General features: G+C 36.3%; 1 protein-coding gene across 1 annotated transcript; it reads left to right on the top strand.

Moving 5' to 3' along the window:
- The first annotated feature begins 932 nt into the window (after positions 1 to 932).
- LOC110609124 (probable receptor-like protein kinase At2g42960) lies at positions 933 to 6,341 on the top strand. The gene is made up of 8 exons (XM_021748482.2): positions 933 to 1,676; positions 2,345 to 3,077; positions 3,164 to 3,268; positions 3,412 to 3,534; positions 3,857 to 4,027; positions 4,113 to 4,242; positions 4,376 to 4,585; positions 5,771 to 6,341. The coding sequence occupies exons 2-8, from the start codon at positions 2,416 to 2,418 to the stop codon at positions 5,891 to 5,893; spliced, it is 1,524 nt and encodes a 507-aa protein (XP_021604174.1). The 5' UTR covers positions 933 to 1,676; positions 2,345 to 2,415; the 3' UTR covers positions 5,894 to 6,341.
- The last annotated feature ends 5,720 nt before the right edge of the window (positions 6,342 to 12,061 follow it).

Below are 12,061 nucleotides of genomic sequence, written 5' to 3'. Positions count from 1 at the left end.
TACTTTTTCTTGTGAATTTTTTTTTTTAAAACTAATTTTATATCAAGTGAGATTTGAACTTGAGAAATCACCAATTACTGTGAAGATAAATTCTATTAGTTGTTAAAACAAAATTAATTAGTTTTCTAATGAAATTTTCAGAAGTAGCCAAAGAGATGACATCGATTTGAAATTCGGCTGGCCTGCTGTGTTCTTTCCTCTTTTAATTTACTATATATCTAAATTGATAAAATTCGATACTCTCTTCTGTTAAAAACACTCCAATACTCTCAGCTGAATGAATATTTATGAATCAATTTCAGTCAATATAAAAAAAAAAAGACATTTTGCTCAAATCCTCAAAAGATTGTTTCTAACTGATTATGAATTGGTAAAATTAAATTATCTCGATAAATTGGATCACATTAAACCTATAATAATAATAATAATCAGTAAAATTGGGCTGAATGAATTGGGCTTTTATTAGGCTCATTAACAATTTCTTTTCTGAATGCAGCCCCATTTTATTATTGCAATTTTAAATTCAGTCAAAAATTTTTATTTTGATTTTGATTTCAAATAATCAGTCAAAAATTTTTTTTGACTTCAAATAAACCCAAGTCTGTTTTATTTTGATTTTGATTCGAATATTTATAAGTTTAATTTATATTGTTTAGTAAAATGAGTTAAGATTTCTGGTTTCAAAATTTATTAGGGCTCTAGTAAAACCTGGCGAACTTTCTGTGGAAGCCAAGGAAGAATATTTTTCTACTTTGTTTTGAAAGAATTTAATTCAATAAATTTTTATACATTTCTTTTATTTCTTAAAATAGATAAATCATTAATATTTCCAAATGAAATATTATTTAATAATGCATAAATATAATTAAATAATATATTTGAAAAAAGAGAAGATTTTTCTCAAGTTAAAAGCGATGTCAGAAAAGAATTTATTCAAAGAAGAAAAAGGAAAGTTTGGTGAATAGAAGTTGTAAGCAAGCAAGCCAAGATTTGGATCATGGAGTTGGCTTGTCTTCCCCTCCTCCTCCTCTTGGTGCTGTTGGGTTGACTCTCTCCTGCTTTGCTTTTGTGCTGTTGCCTGTTGGCACTTGCCCTTGCCCTTTTTTCAATTTTATATATTTTCCTTTACTTGTTAATATATATATAAATGCCATCTGTGTTCACTTCATTTTTGCTTTTCCTTTACTGTTTCTCTCTCTTCCTTCTGTAGTTTCCTCCATTGCAAACCAAGCTTCCTTTTCCAGCTTTCTGAGAGGTCCCTATTTACTCTCTACATACATACAAGACCTGCTGACCATTCATCCATCTCTGCTTTTTTTCCCACAAAATTTTCATTTTGATATACAAATCTCTCTCTCTCTCCACATTTCCCTTGAAACATTAGATTTTCGTCTGGCTTTCTTTGCCGTTTCTTTTATCATTGGCCGAATTTTTTTTTTTTGGGCCCACTACAGCAGCCACTGTGCTTCTAAAGTACTCCTCTCTGCAACTGTGCTTTTTGGAGGCTTCTGGGTTTTGGTGGGTTTGCGTTATTTGAAGACTGAGGTCTACATCGGCCCATCTATGCTTATTGAATCTCACTTGCATCCAAAAAGAGAAGCCCTTTCTTTGCTTTTGTGGGTGTTCGAGGAAGAAGATCAAGGGGGCTAAGCTTATACCCTTGGATCGCTGCAAAGGTGGAGTTCTTCCTCCTTTTTTTTTTTTTTTCCTTTTTTTTTTTAAGTTTTTCCTCTTTTCTTCCTCTTCTTCTTCTTCTTCTTCTTTTTGTTCACTCCATTTTTTAAGCATTCACATTTCTCTTTATTTGTCTCTTACTTGGATCGTAAGTGATGCTCCCTGAGAACTTATTCCTTTTTCTCGTAGTTTACCTATTCAAGGATTTGTGAATTGTGATTTATGAGTCTGTGTTTGCTCTCTCATTGAACTTTGAATTTATTTGTTGAGTTATAGTGGAAATGTGTTTTGGTTTATTTCTTCATGCCTTCGTCCATTTCCCATCTCTTCTGGATGCAGCATATTAGTAATGGAATTGTCAGTCATAATGTTGTGTTCGAATATCTCCAAGATGCTCTCTTTTCTGTCTGGTCATTTCCAAAAATAGAAATGGATTTGAGCGAATAATCTAATTTGTTGAAGTTGAAAGGAATGGATTTTTCATTACATTTTGTTTCCTTCATATTTGAATTGAATTGGTAGGACAGAATTTTAGTAGGGGTACGTTTGTTATTCATCGCTACAGGGCTGAGATAAAAACTTTCAGGTCCATGTAGGAGCCTCAAAAATTCAAATTTTGTTTTAGTAATTTGTGGCATTTCATGTTAAAAGACATTTTTCTGGTACCCAGGTGGGCATGTGTCGAGTTATTGGCATATAAGCACGACCACCTAATACAATTTTGACCGTGGAGGATCCCAGATGTCGTCTGAGAATCTGAATGCAGAACTATCAAAGAAGACATCATTTTTGGGTTTAAAATTATGGGTGTTAATTGGAGTATCTGTTGGAGCATTTATAATTTTGATTCTTTGTATCCTGTCTTTATGGGTTACATTTCGGCGGAGAACTAGAAGATCAGTGGACAAGTTCTCACTTTCTCAAATACCAAATGTGTCAAAGGATATCAAGGTTGACAGGGTTGGGGCTCAGAGTTTGAATGATCACCCTGAAAGTTTATTCCTCACAGTCCATGATAAATCAACAGACAAGAATTCAGAAAAGACATCAGTTCATTTGGGATGGAGCAAATTGAGTGATCCTGATAACATCAGCCAAACTAGTTCAATTTATCACCATGAAAGAGGATTTAGTTCACATTCATGGGAAGAAGGAAGCTCTGGAACTGCAAGGAAGCAATCTTCATTGTCATATGCAGGACTTGTGACAGCCTCCCCCTTAGTTGGCTTGCCAGAAATTTCCCATCTTGGATGGGGCCACTGGTTTACTCTTAGGGATCTTGAGTTTGCAACAAACCGTTTTGCTGCAGAGAATATAATTGGTGAGGGTGGTTATGGGGTTGTTTATAGTGGTAGGCTAATCAATGGAACTGAGGTTGCAGTGAAGAAGCTTCTTAACAATCTGTAAGACTGCTTGAAAGGCATTTATCTCTTATTTTTACTGTATTGAATTGTAACCAGTTAATAATTTGCTATACATTGGGATTTAGGGGACAAGCGGAGAAAGAATTTAGGGTTGAAGTGGAGGCTATTGGTCATGTTCGTCACAAGAACCTAGTGCGGCTTCTTGGCTACTGTATTGAAGGAGTACACAGGTATGCTTCTTTTACTTTATTCCATTTTCGCTTTTATGATATCATTATTATTGATAATATCATATCTCCTCTAATATTTCATCAATAGCCTCGTATTATCATTTTAAAATTTTATCTACAAGATTGTGCTATTGATTGTATAGGATGCTGGTGTATGAATATGTTAACAATGGCAATTTAGAACAATGGCTACATGGAGCAATGTGCCATCATGGTACACTTACTTGGGAGGCTCGCATGAAAATTCTTGTTGGCACTGCTAAGGCGTAAGTTCAAATCTATACTCAACCAATTTATATATTTTATTTGAACCCCTATCTCATAAATGGCTAGTATTGAAGAGTTTGAATTTTTTTTTTGGAGCTTTTTAAATAGTTTAATCAATTTTCTCTTTTATACATAAGCTTTAAACACATTATCTATATTGGAGCTTCAATTCGATTATTTGAAAAACTCGATTATTTGAAATTTTGAGATTTTATTTAAGCTCTGAGTAATTTTGAAAGTAGAAGTGAAATTTGGTTCCCCCTGCCCCACTTTCTGATTCTGTATACGGATGAAGAAATTGTTTTGAAAATCCTTTTGCAGGCTTGCCTATTTGCATGAAGCAATTGAACCAAAGGTTGTTCACCGAGACATAAAGTCAAGCAATATCTTGATCGATAATGAGTTTAATGCTAAGGTCTCTGATTTTGGACTGGCCAAGCTCCTTGATTCAGGAGAAAGCCACATCACAACTAGAGTTATGGGTACATTTGGGTATGTGTGGATTTCTTTTTCTCTTTAATTCTTATGTAACAATATCAAAGAATCTGTGATTGATTCTTTTTTTGTCGGGGATCAGTTATGTTGCACCAGAATATGCAAATACTGGCTTGTTAAATGAGAAGAGTGACATTTACAGCTTTGGTGTACTGCTGCTAGAAGCAGTTACTGGAAGAGACCCTGTGGACTATGCCCGGCCTGCTAATGAGGTGAAAAATTCTTTAATCCAGTGTCTGTTGACACTGCATATACACTTCCTCAGGATTTTCTCTGTACTAATGAAGAGCAAATAAACTGTTTCCTGCAAGAGTCCTTTCTGAGCATCTTAAATGCACATAACAGGTCAATCTTGTTGAGTGGCTAAAGGTGATGGTGGGGACAAGGAGAGCTGAGGAAGTTTTGGACCCAAATCTTGAAGTTAAGCCAACAACACGAGCTCTAAAACATGCTCTTTTAGCTGCAGTTAGGTGTGTTGATCCTGATGCAGAAAAGAGACCCAAAATGAGTCAGGTTGTGCGAATGCTTGAAGCAGATGAGTACCCATTTCGTGAGGTATGAAGTTGTTTTCTGCTTGTGCATTTTCAGCATGTTAATTGTAAATTCATCAAATTCCTTTTTGTTTCCATAGAGGGTAAATGGTCCTTCATATTATGATGTATTATTAAAATTCTGATAGCATTTCATGTCCAACTAGGATTGATCTCTTGGGCAATTATTTACTTTGTGAAATGTGAATCCTTCTCTACTGCAGTCTTCTGAATTTCTTATTGAATAAAAATTGCCTGGTTGGCAACTTATGGTGGCACAAGTTCATCTCTTAACATAATCTGTAGAGGAATGTCTTTGAGTTACAAGCCCTTTCATAATATTATGAAATAATAGACCGGCTGGTTTAAAAAATTCTTAGTTTTGCTTGCCTTTATAATTGTATCCTATACTTCTAATTTTAGTAATTTTGTATGTAAATTGCTCAATTTCTTTTTAATGAAATCTAACTGTTTTGGGGGGTGTGCGCCCATGTTTACAAAGCATTGAGGTGGACTTTCAATGTAGACAAATAGACAAGTGATGCAAGTCCCTCTTTAACTCCCAAGAGCCACAAAGACATGGTTTTGCATAATTTGAATCTCAAAAAACATTTTAAGCAAATCTGAGGGATAAAATTTCACAAAATGCCACTATTTGGTGGAGATTAGGGCTTAGGAAGGCATTTCGATTCCACGTTTATCTTCCTTCTAAATGTCATGTGAGCATGGATATGAACTGAGAAAATAAAAGCACAACATAAAACTGAAAAAGCATGCTAAATTTAGGATTTTTCAAACTTTTCAGCCATATAATATATTAGCATAAAGTGTGTATAATTATTGATGTTCAAGTAGGCACGATGACTTGGGAAAGTCTAGCACCAAGGGAAATATCACTTGGTTTTACTGTTCGAGGACAATTCACAGTTACTGTGCACATACTTGTCCAAGTGCTGGCCTATTTCTTTATTGCTAGCTGTCTTCAAATGCAAGCTGCAGTGACTATATTCTGTGGTGGAGATTATGATATGATTGGGCTTGGGGTGCACTTCTATGCTTTTCCTTCTTGTGCATTAGTCTGTTAATGTTTCTAATTGTTGAATCAATTATGGCAATGAAGGATTTCAAAAGTCTGTTCTAAGCTGCTATGTTGATTATGGTACATGGTTTATCAAGAATCATAAACAGATGTATACAATCCTTGTATCAGGACCGAAGGAACAGAAGAAGTCGTACAGCAAGCAATGAAATCGAGTCCCTGAAGGAGTCAACTGACATGGAAAACAAGGTGGGAGATCCAAAGAACAATTTCGCTGAAACAAACCATGAATAGGACTGACAGAAAAAAAAATGATCCAGAAGAATAGTTGAACTCATCTCTTTATTCAAAACCTTAAAATACAGCTAAAAGATTCACCTCCAGTTCCCTACATGCAAAGGAGAAAATGGATACAAGATTAGATTAGTGGAGTGATTGTCATCTCCTATGTCAGAGTTTCCTTTATCAGTAAGCATAAATGAAGAGATATTTTCGATGACAAAAAAACAGATAAGAACTGTTGGACAAGGGGGAAGAGAGTTCTCTTGTTGTACATCATTGCTGAGGTGAGATTCAATTGGGTTTGTATCTATATATGATTAAACTTGCTCTTTTGATTATTGTTCTTGAGATAGTGAATGACTTGTTTGGTCTCACTTTCCTTTCTTTTTTCTTATACTTGTTATGATGTGATAAATTAATTATTTTGAATTAGGGCATCAATGCCCTCTTTTTCTGTTTATTGATTCAATCCATGTTTTCTTTTATGTGTTGGCATCTTAATGGTCTCAAGCATTACTTGTCTCTTAAGCATATAACAAGTAGGAACTTTCTCTGGTAATGCTCTTCTTCAATCTGATAAGCTATTGGGTCCCACAGTTTAATGATCCATTATTGTGATTTGATAGGACTAATGGATTCAATTGGAATTTGTTTAAAGTGAATTTGTGCAAGAAGGATAAAACCTTTTTACACATGTACCATTTGGAAAGGAAAATGCAAAATTTGAAAATCGCTGAAAATGTTTTTAATGTGTGCATTTACGATTTTAATAAAAAGTAATTAAACTCTTTTTATTGAATATATCAATATAAAATTAGTTAAAATATATAGAAAAATAAAAATAACTATATACTTGTATTTAATATGAAACCATTTGATCAGTTTGATTTAAAATTGAATTGAATTGAATAAATCAAAAATTAAAATTTTTATATTTATAAAAATCGAATTGAATTGATTTTAATTAAAAATTAAATCGATTAAATTCAATTTGATTTAAATTTTTAATATATTTTTTATTTTTTACGTATTTTAATATTTAATTAAAATATTTTAATCAACTCTATATTATTGAAAATAATATATTATTATTATTAATTAATTTAATTTAATTTAATTTTTTTATTCTTTTTATTAAAATTTAATTGAATTAAAATAATTAAAATTTTTAGATTTAAAATCTAATCCAATGAATAAAAAATTTAATCAAAATTTTAAATTAATTTAACCCAATTAATTTTTTGAGTTTAAATTAAATATTGCTTGTATTTAAGTGAAACCAAAACCTCAACTCGAACGGTTTCACTCGGGCGTGCTGAGGGTTGGCCATCACCATTATAGGGATCTGAGGAGAATAGAGAATCAAAGGGCTGTAATCTTACTCCAACGGACGATTCTTAATTCTTAATTTCTTAGCATCAGCGGACCTGCCATTTTCGAAAATACAGAATCCGGGCATTGACTTTAATGGCGACAATCGAGATTGGACATCTAACGGTCATATTACTATTTGGATCCTTGTAGAAATTTCTTAATTTAATTTAATTAAAAAATAACTAATGGAATATGTTAAACCTTATTATCTACCCCTATTTTGAGATAGAATTGATTTGCCATGGACCAATTCGATTCTAAGATATAAAATATGTGAATTTTTTTAAAACTTATTTATTTGTATTTTATAATTATCATGTATATAAATAAATATTTTTCCAATTATACACAATGCCCTGAAATCCAATAAAGTGCGTGTATTTGTGAATTTAATATAGTTGACTTATGTTTCCTTTATTTTTTTTCTTTTTATTTTTTTAGTAACGCATAACCATTATCCTACGTTGGTACACTCTGTTATTATCATACGAAATCGTACGTACGTACGTACTATACCATTTTCCATCGTCACGACCATTTAATTTTTTTTCGGCGTCAATACAATTCGAATGTGTAGGAGTCTATTGCCCCATTAACTCATCAAGTCAGTTGTGCTGGATCTCTCTATGACGGATCTAAGTCCTATACTGTTCGGCCTATTTGCACGAGGTCAGGGCCATGCGCTAATGGATGGACCCGTGTAACGGGTTTTGACGAGACTACGGTATGGCTTTCCTATATGGGCTTAGCTGTTCTTGGGTATCCGAGGCACAATAGTCATCAAGTGCCCCTTTACCCGCTTGTTAATTATTCCATGATTAATGAGGGGTAAATCTCGAAACTCCAATTATGACTGCGCGGCTCTAAGGGTGTTTTTGTCAAAATGTCTTCTCCCTGCCTTTATCCATTTCAAATTTACACTTTTGCTTTCACTCACGGTTCTTCCTCTTGCGTTGCCTCTGCTATCTAGCTCTCCTTCTTCTTTGTAATCTCTGTTTTCTCAATTTAAGGTATATGTTACTCTTCTTATGGCTTCAATTAGAATCCTTGATGTCGTAGGTCTGGTGTTCTCCATTACCCCTTCTTCCCTTTCCAATTTCTTCACTAGCGACTATGCTGATATCACGATTTATAGGATTAGGGCTCTCCTTCCTAATTAAAGGATTGTTCTTCCCAATTCACCTCCTGCAGGCTTAATAGAGGCCTAGCAAGAGCGCAGCTCGGTCTTCTTTGTCAACCAGCACGATTTCGAACTGACCTTTCCTTTTACCCTTTTCTTTATCGAGGTCTTCCATCACTTCAGAGTGACTCTCCATATATTGTCTCCCAATTCTATTATGTTTATGTATTGTTTTGAGTTTGTTTGTCTATGTTGGGGTTTTGTCCTCTCTATTGCTTGACATCTATTAAGCCCACAGGAGGTGGATTGGGAAGAACAATCATTTCATTAGAAAGAGGAGTCATAATCCTATAAATCGAGGTCTTCCATCACTTCAAAGTGACTCTCCATATATTGTCTCCCAATTATATTCTATTTATGTGCTGTTTTGAGTTTGTTTGTTTATGTTGGGGTTTTGCCCCCTCTATCGCTTTGCTTTCTACCTTCTTCCGCCTTGTCCAGTCTAACCATGGGTTCTACTACTTTGGTCTTCGAGCAAGGTTATCTATCTTCGCCGGATATAAGGACTCGATAAAAGGCTGCGCTGAGACCTTTATGGTTGTCAAGTTGAAAAAGAGCTCAGGGATCAACAGAGATGCTAATCTCTCTCGGGGGGAAGTCCCTCAGGGCTACAACGACTTCTCCAGGTTGACCATGTTGGATTAAATCTACCTTCTTCGACTGACCTCTGTAAGGAAGAAGTATGATGTCGAGAAATGCATGTTCATATCCAACCTTCGGGACTGCCGGAAAGCTGATATTATTAGTTTTCTGTTTTTCCTCCTTGTTGGACTTTCTTTTTGCTATTTTGAATTCTAATTGGATTGACATCTCTTTTTCAGCTTCTACTGTTTCTATGGATAACATCAAGCTCCCAAAGAACTTTTTCCTGTCTCAGAAAAGCATGAGAGTGACCTTGGCAGCTTTTAAGACTAATAAGACAGTGACTGATGTGATCCGAGAGGTCTTTCAAGCAATAGACCCAGTAGCTGCAAACTGTTTAACTACCCCTACTTTGGCGCTGGTGCCTGCAGCAGGGGGTTCTCGGTCAGCAACCTCGAGGACGTCTGTTCATGCTAAAATGCCAGCTCCAGCCAAGATTTCAGCTGCTCTAAACTAGCTTCCAAGGAGCCCATTGCACTCAGCGAGTCTGCCGGGGGCAGTTCAGAGGAGGGCATTAGAGTTTCCCCTTTGGACGTCTCGCCTCTCCAAGTTGTGGGGGTCGTAGTGATTGGAGGAGTAGCCAGCAAGCGGGCCCAGACTTCAGAGCTTGCTACTGAAGCCAAGGCTATCAAATGGGCTCGTACTACGGAGCCTACAAGGATAGCCTTTCCCCTCTCTGCAGATAAGGGGAAGAAAGTCATGGAGCAGCTATCGTCGGCTCCAGATAACAAGTTCTTGAATGCTGCCAAGGTGACTTGTGAGTCTTTGCCGGCTTCGGCAGCCAAGATGCTTTGTGAGAAGATGTTTGAAGGAACCCCAGATGCCTTGGATCCCCATTTCCTGGCCCTCATCTGCCTCCTTGCCTATTTTACTAAGCAATAGGCAATGCTCAAGACTCGCTCTCTGGATGACCTCGGAGACAACTTGAGGGAGATGTTTGAGAATTTGTAGAGTCTCCGAGTTAAACCTAGCCACATATTCCCTCAGAGATTTGTTCCTTCTCTGCCGAACTATTTCTAAATAACTTATTTTCCTTTCGGCTAGGACCCCGACAATGAGCCTGCTGATAAACACACTGGCTAGATCCATAAGCTTTTAATACTCCTAGCCTCTAGACTGTTGAACCATGCTCGGGCTAGCCCAGTAAGAGTGGTGGGGAAAACTTTGCACATCAAAGCATCCGAGTAGGCCTGCAGCTGCATGAACGTCTTATAGTTCAAGACGTGCTCCCAGGAGTTCCTCGTGCCGTCATACGCGGCCATTGTCAATATCATGAATTTTTTTGGGATGGTTTCCTGTTGTACCCATCTCACGAATGGGGATGAGGTTGGTAGCAAGGGGCTGTTATTGTCTCGTGCCTCCAGCTCTGCTAGTAGTTGCTCCTTCGACCTCTTCAGCTTTTGATCTACATTTACCTATTCTCTCCTTGGCCTTTTCTCTAGGCTGCAGTTTCTCTCCAACTCTCCACTTTCTGACCTTTCTGCTGGTTCAGAAGAATAGCTTTCAGCCCCATTATTCTCAATAAGCTCCCTTACTACTTGGCCTCTCGCTTTGGCCATAGGTTTATTCCTTCTGTTAGCTTCTCTGTCTCTATCGCCTGTCCTCCTGCTGCTCTGTTGAGGGGCTTGGTGGTTTAGTATGGGTTGGGACTCATTGACATTGAACATTTCGGTCACTGGTGGTATGCTCAATAGGGTACTGAGTCCCCTTTGTTGCAGCATCTGCCCTAACTAATGAGCAGTGTTTTGAAGTTGTAGAGCCATATTTTGTAGCTCATGGTCATATAGGATGGTTTGAGGCATGGTCCCTATTGAGTTTGGCAAAGGGTTGAATAACATAGATGGTTGAATCAGCGAGGTGGTAGAGCTGAAAAATGAGAACTGTGGTCCTTTCTAAGTAGAACTCATATCGTTTGGGATGTTTCCGGTATGGTTTTCACCGTGATTGGCCATACGGATCTCAGTGGGTATAGTGAGGGTGAGAACTCCGGTGACGAAAAGATCTTCTTCGCTCCTACAAACGGTGCCAATTGATGTCCTGAGATCCAGTAAAGTGTAGGTTCAAAGTGTGTATTTGTGAACTTGGTCTGATTGGCTCATGCCTTCTTTCCTTTATCTTTTTACTTTTTGTGCTCACGCATAACCACCGTCCTGCACTGGTACACTCTGTCATTATCATATGAAGCCGTACATACAGATGTATTGTGCTATTTTCCATCGTTAGGCGGTCATTTAATTTTCCACCGGTACCATGTGGACACGATCTCGGATGTGTAGGAGTCTGTTGCCCCACTAACCCCATCAAATCAGTTGAGTTGGATCCCCTGCGACGGGACCGAATGTTATTCTGTTCGGCCTATCTACACGAAATCAGGGTTGCGCGCTAGTGGATGAACCTGAATACTGAGTTTTGACGAGGCTATAGTCCGACCTCTCTACATGCATTTAACTGTTCCGAGTTCCGATAGTCATCAATATATATAATAAAACCTTTAATTATCTTTGTCAACTTGATTTTAGGGATTCCGAGTTCCAATAGTGATCAATATATATAATAAAATCTTTATAATTAAATCTTTAATTATCTTTGTCAACTTGATTTTAGGGATTATTCAATATTTTTGAAAACGTGGGCTTATTTTTTGTAAAACTATAATTTGCTTTCAATATATGAACAAAAACTAAAATTTGCATAGGAAAACATTTTAAATTTTTTACTTTTTAGTGTTTGTCACTTCATATTATAATTTTCGCTATTAGATTTTTTTTTTACCGAATTTGGATCAACCACTTCAGCGACCAAAAAAGGGAAAGAAAAAGAAATTCACAATCTAAAACTCTATCAATCTCCAAAACTTCAGTTACAAAACGATTTTTTTTTTTTTTAGAGTCCGTTTTGATTTATTGGGTTTGATGATTGTAGAATTGGGTTTTTAAATCTATTTGGTTTACTAGATTATGTTGTAAATTTCAATTTAAAATATT

This window comes from Manihot esculenta, chromosome 2, assembly GCF_001659605.2.
Source record: "Manihot esculenta cultivar AM560-2 chromosome 2, M.esculenta_v8, whole genome shotgun sequence".
Taxonomy (NCBI): domain Eukaryota; kingdom Viridiplantae; phylum Streptophyta; class Magnoliopsida; order Malpighiales; family Euphorbiaceae; genus Manihot; species Manihot esculenta.
Note: the sequence above shows the minus strand (reverse complement) of the source record. Positions and strands in the feature narration are given on the sequence as shown.

Coding starts and splice junctions, on each gene's coding strand:
- LOC110609124 (XM_021748482.2), top strand. CDS start 2,416: ATGTCGTCTGAGAATCTGAATGCAGAACTATCAAAGAAGACATCATTT. Junction 3,078..3,163: donor AAGAAGCTTCTTAACAATCT/GTAAGACTGCTT, acceptor ATTGGGATTTAG/GGGACAAGCGGAGAAAGAAT. Junction 4,028..4,112: donor AGAGTTATGGGTACATTTGG/GTATGTGTGGAT, acceptor GTCGGGGATCAG/TTATGTTGCACCAGAATATG.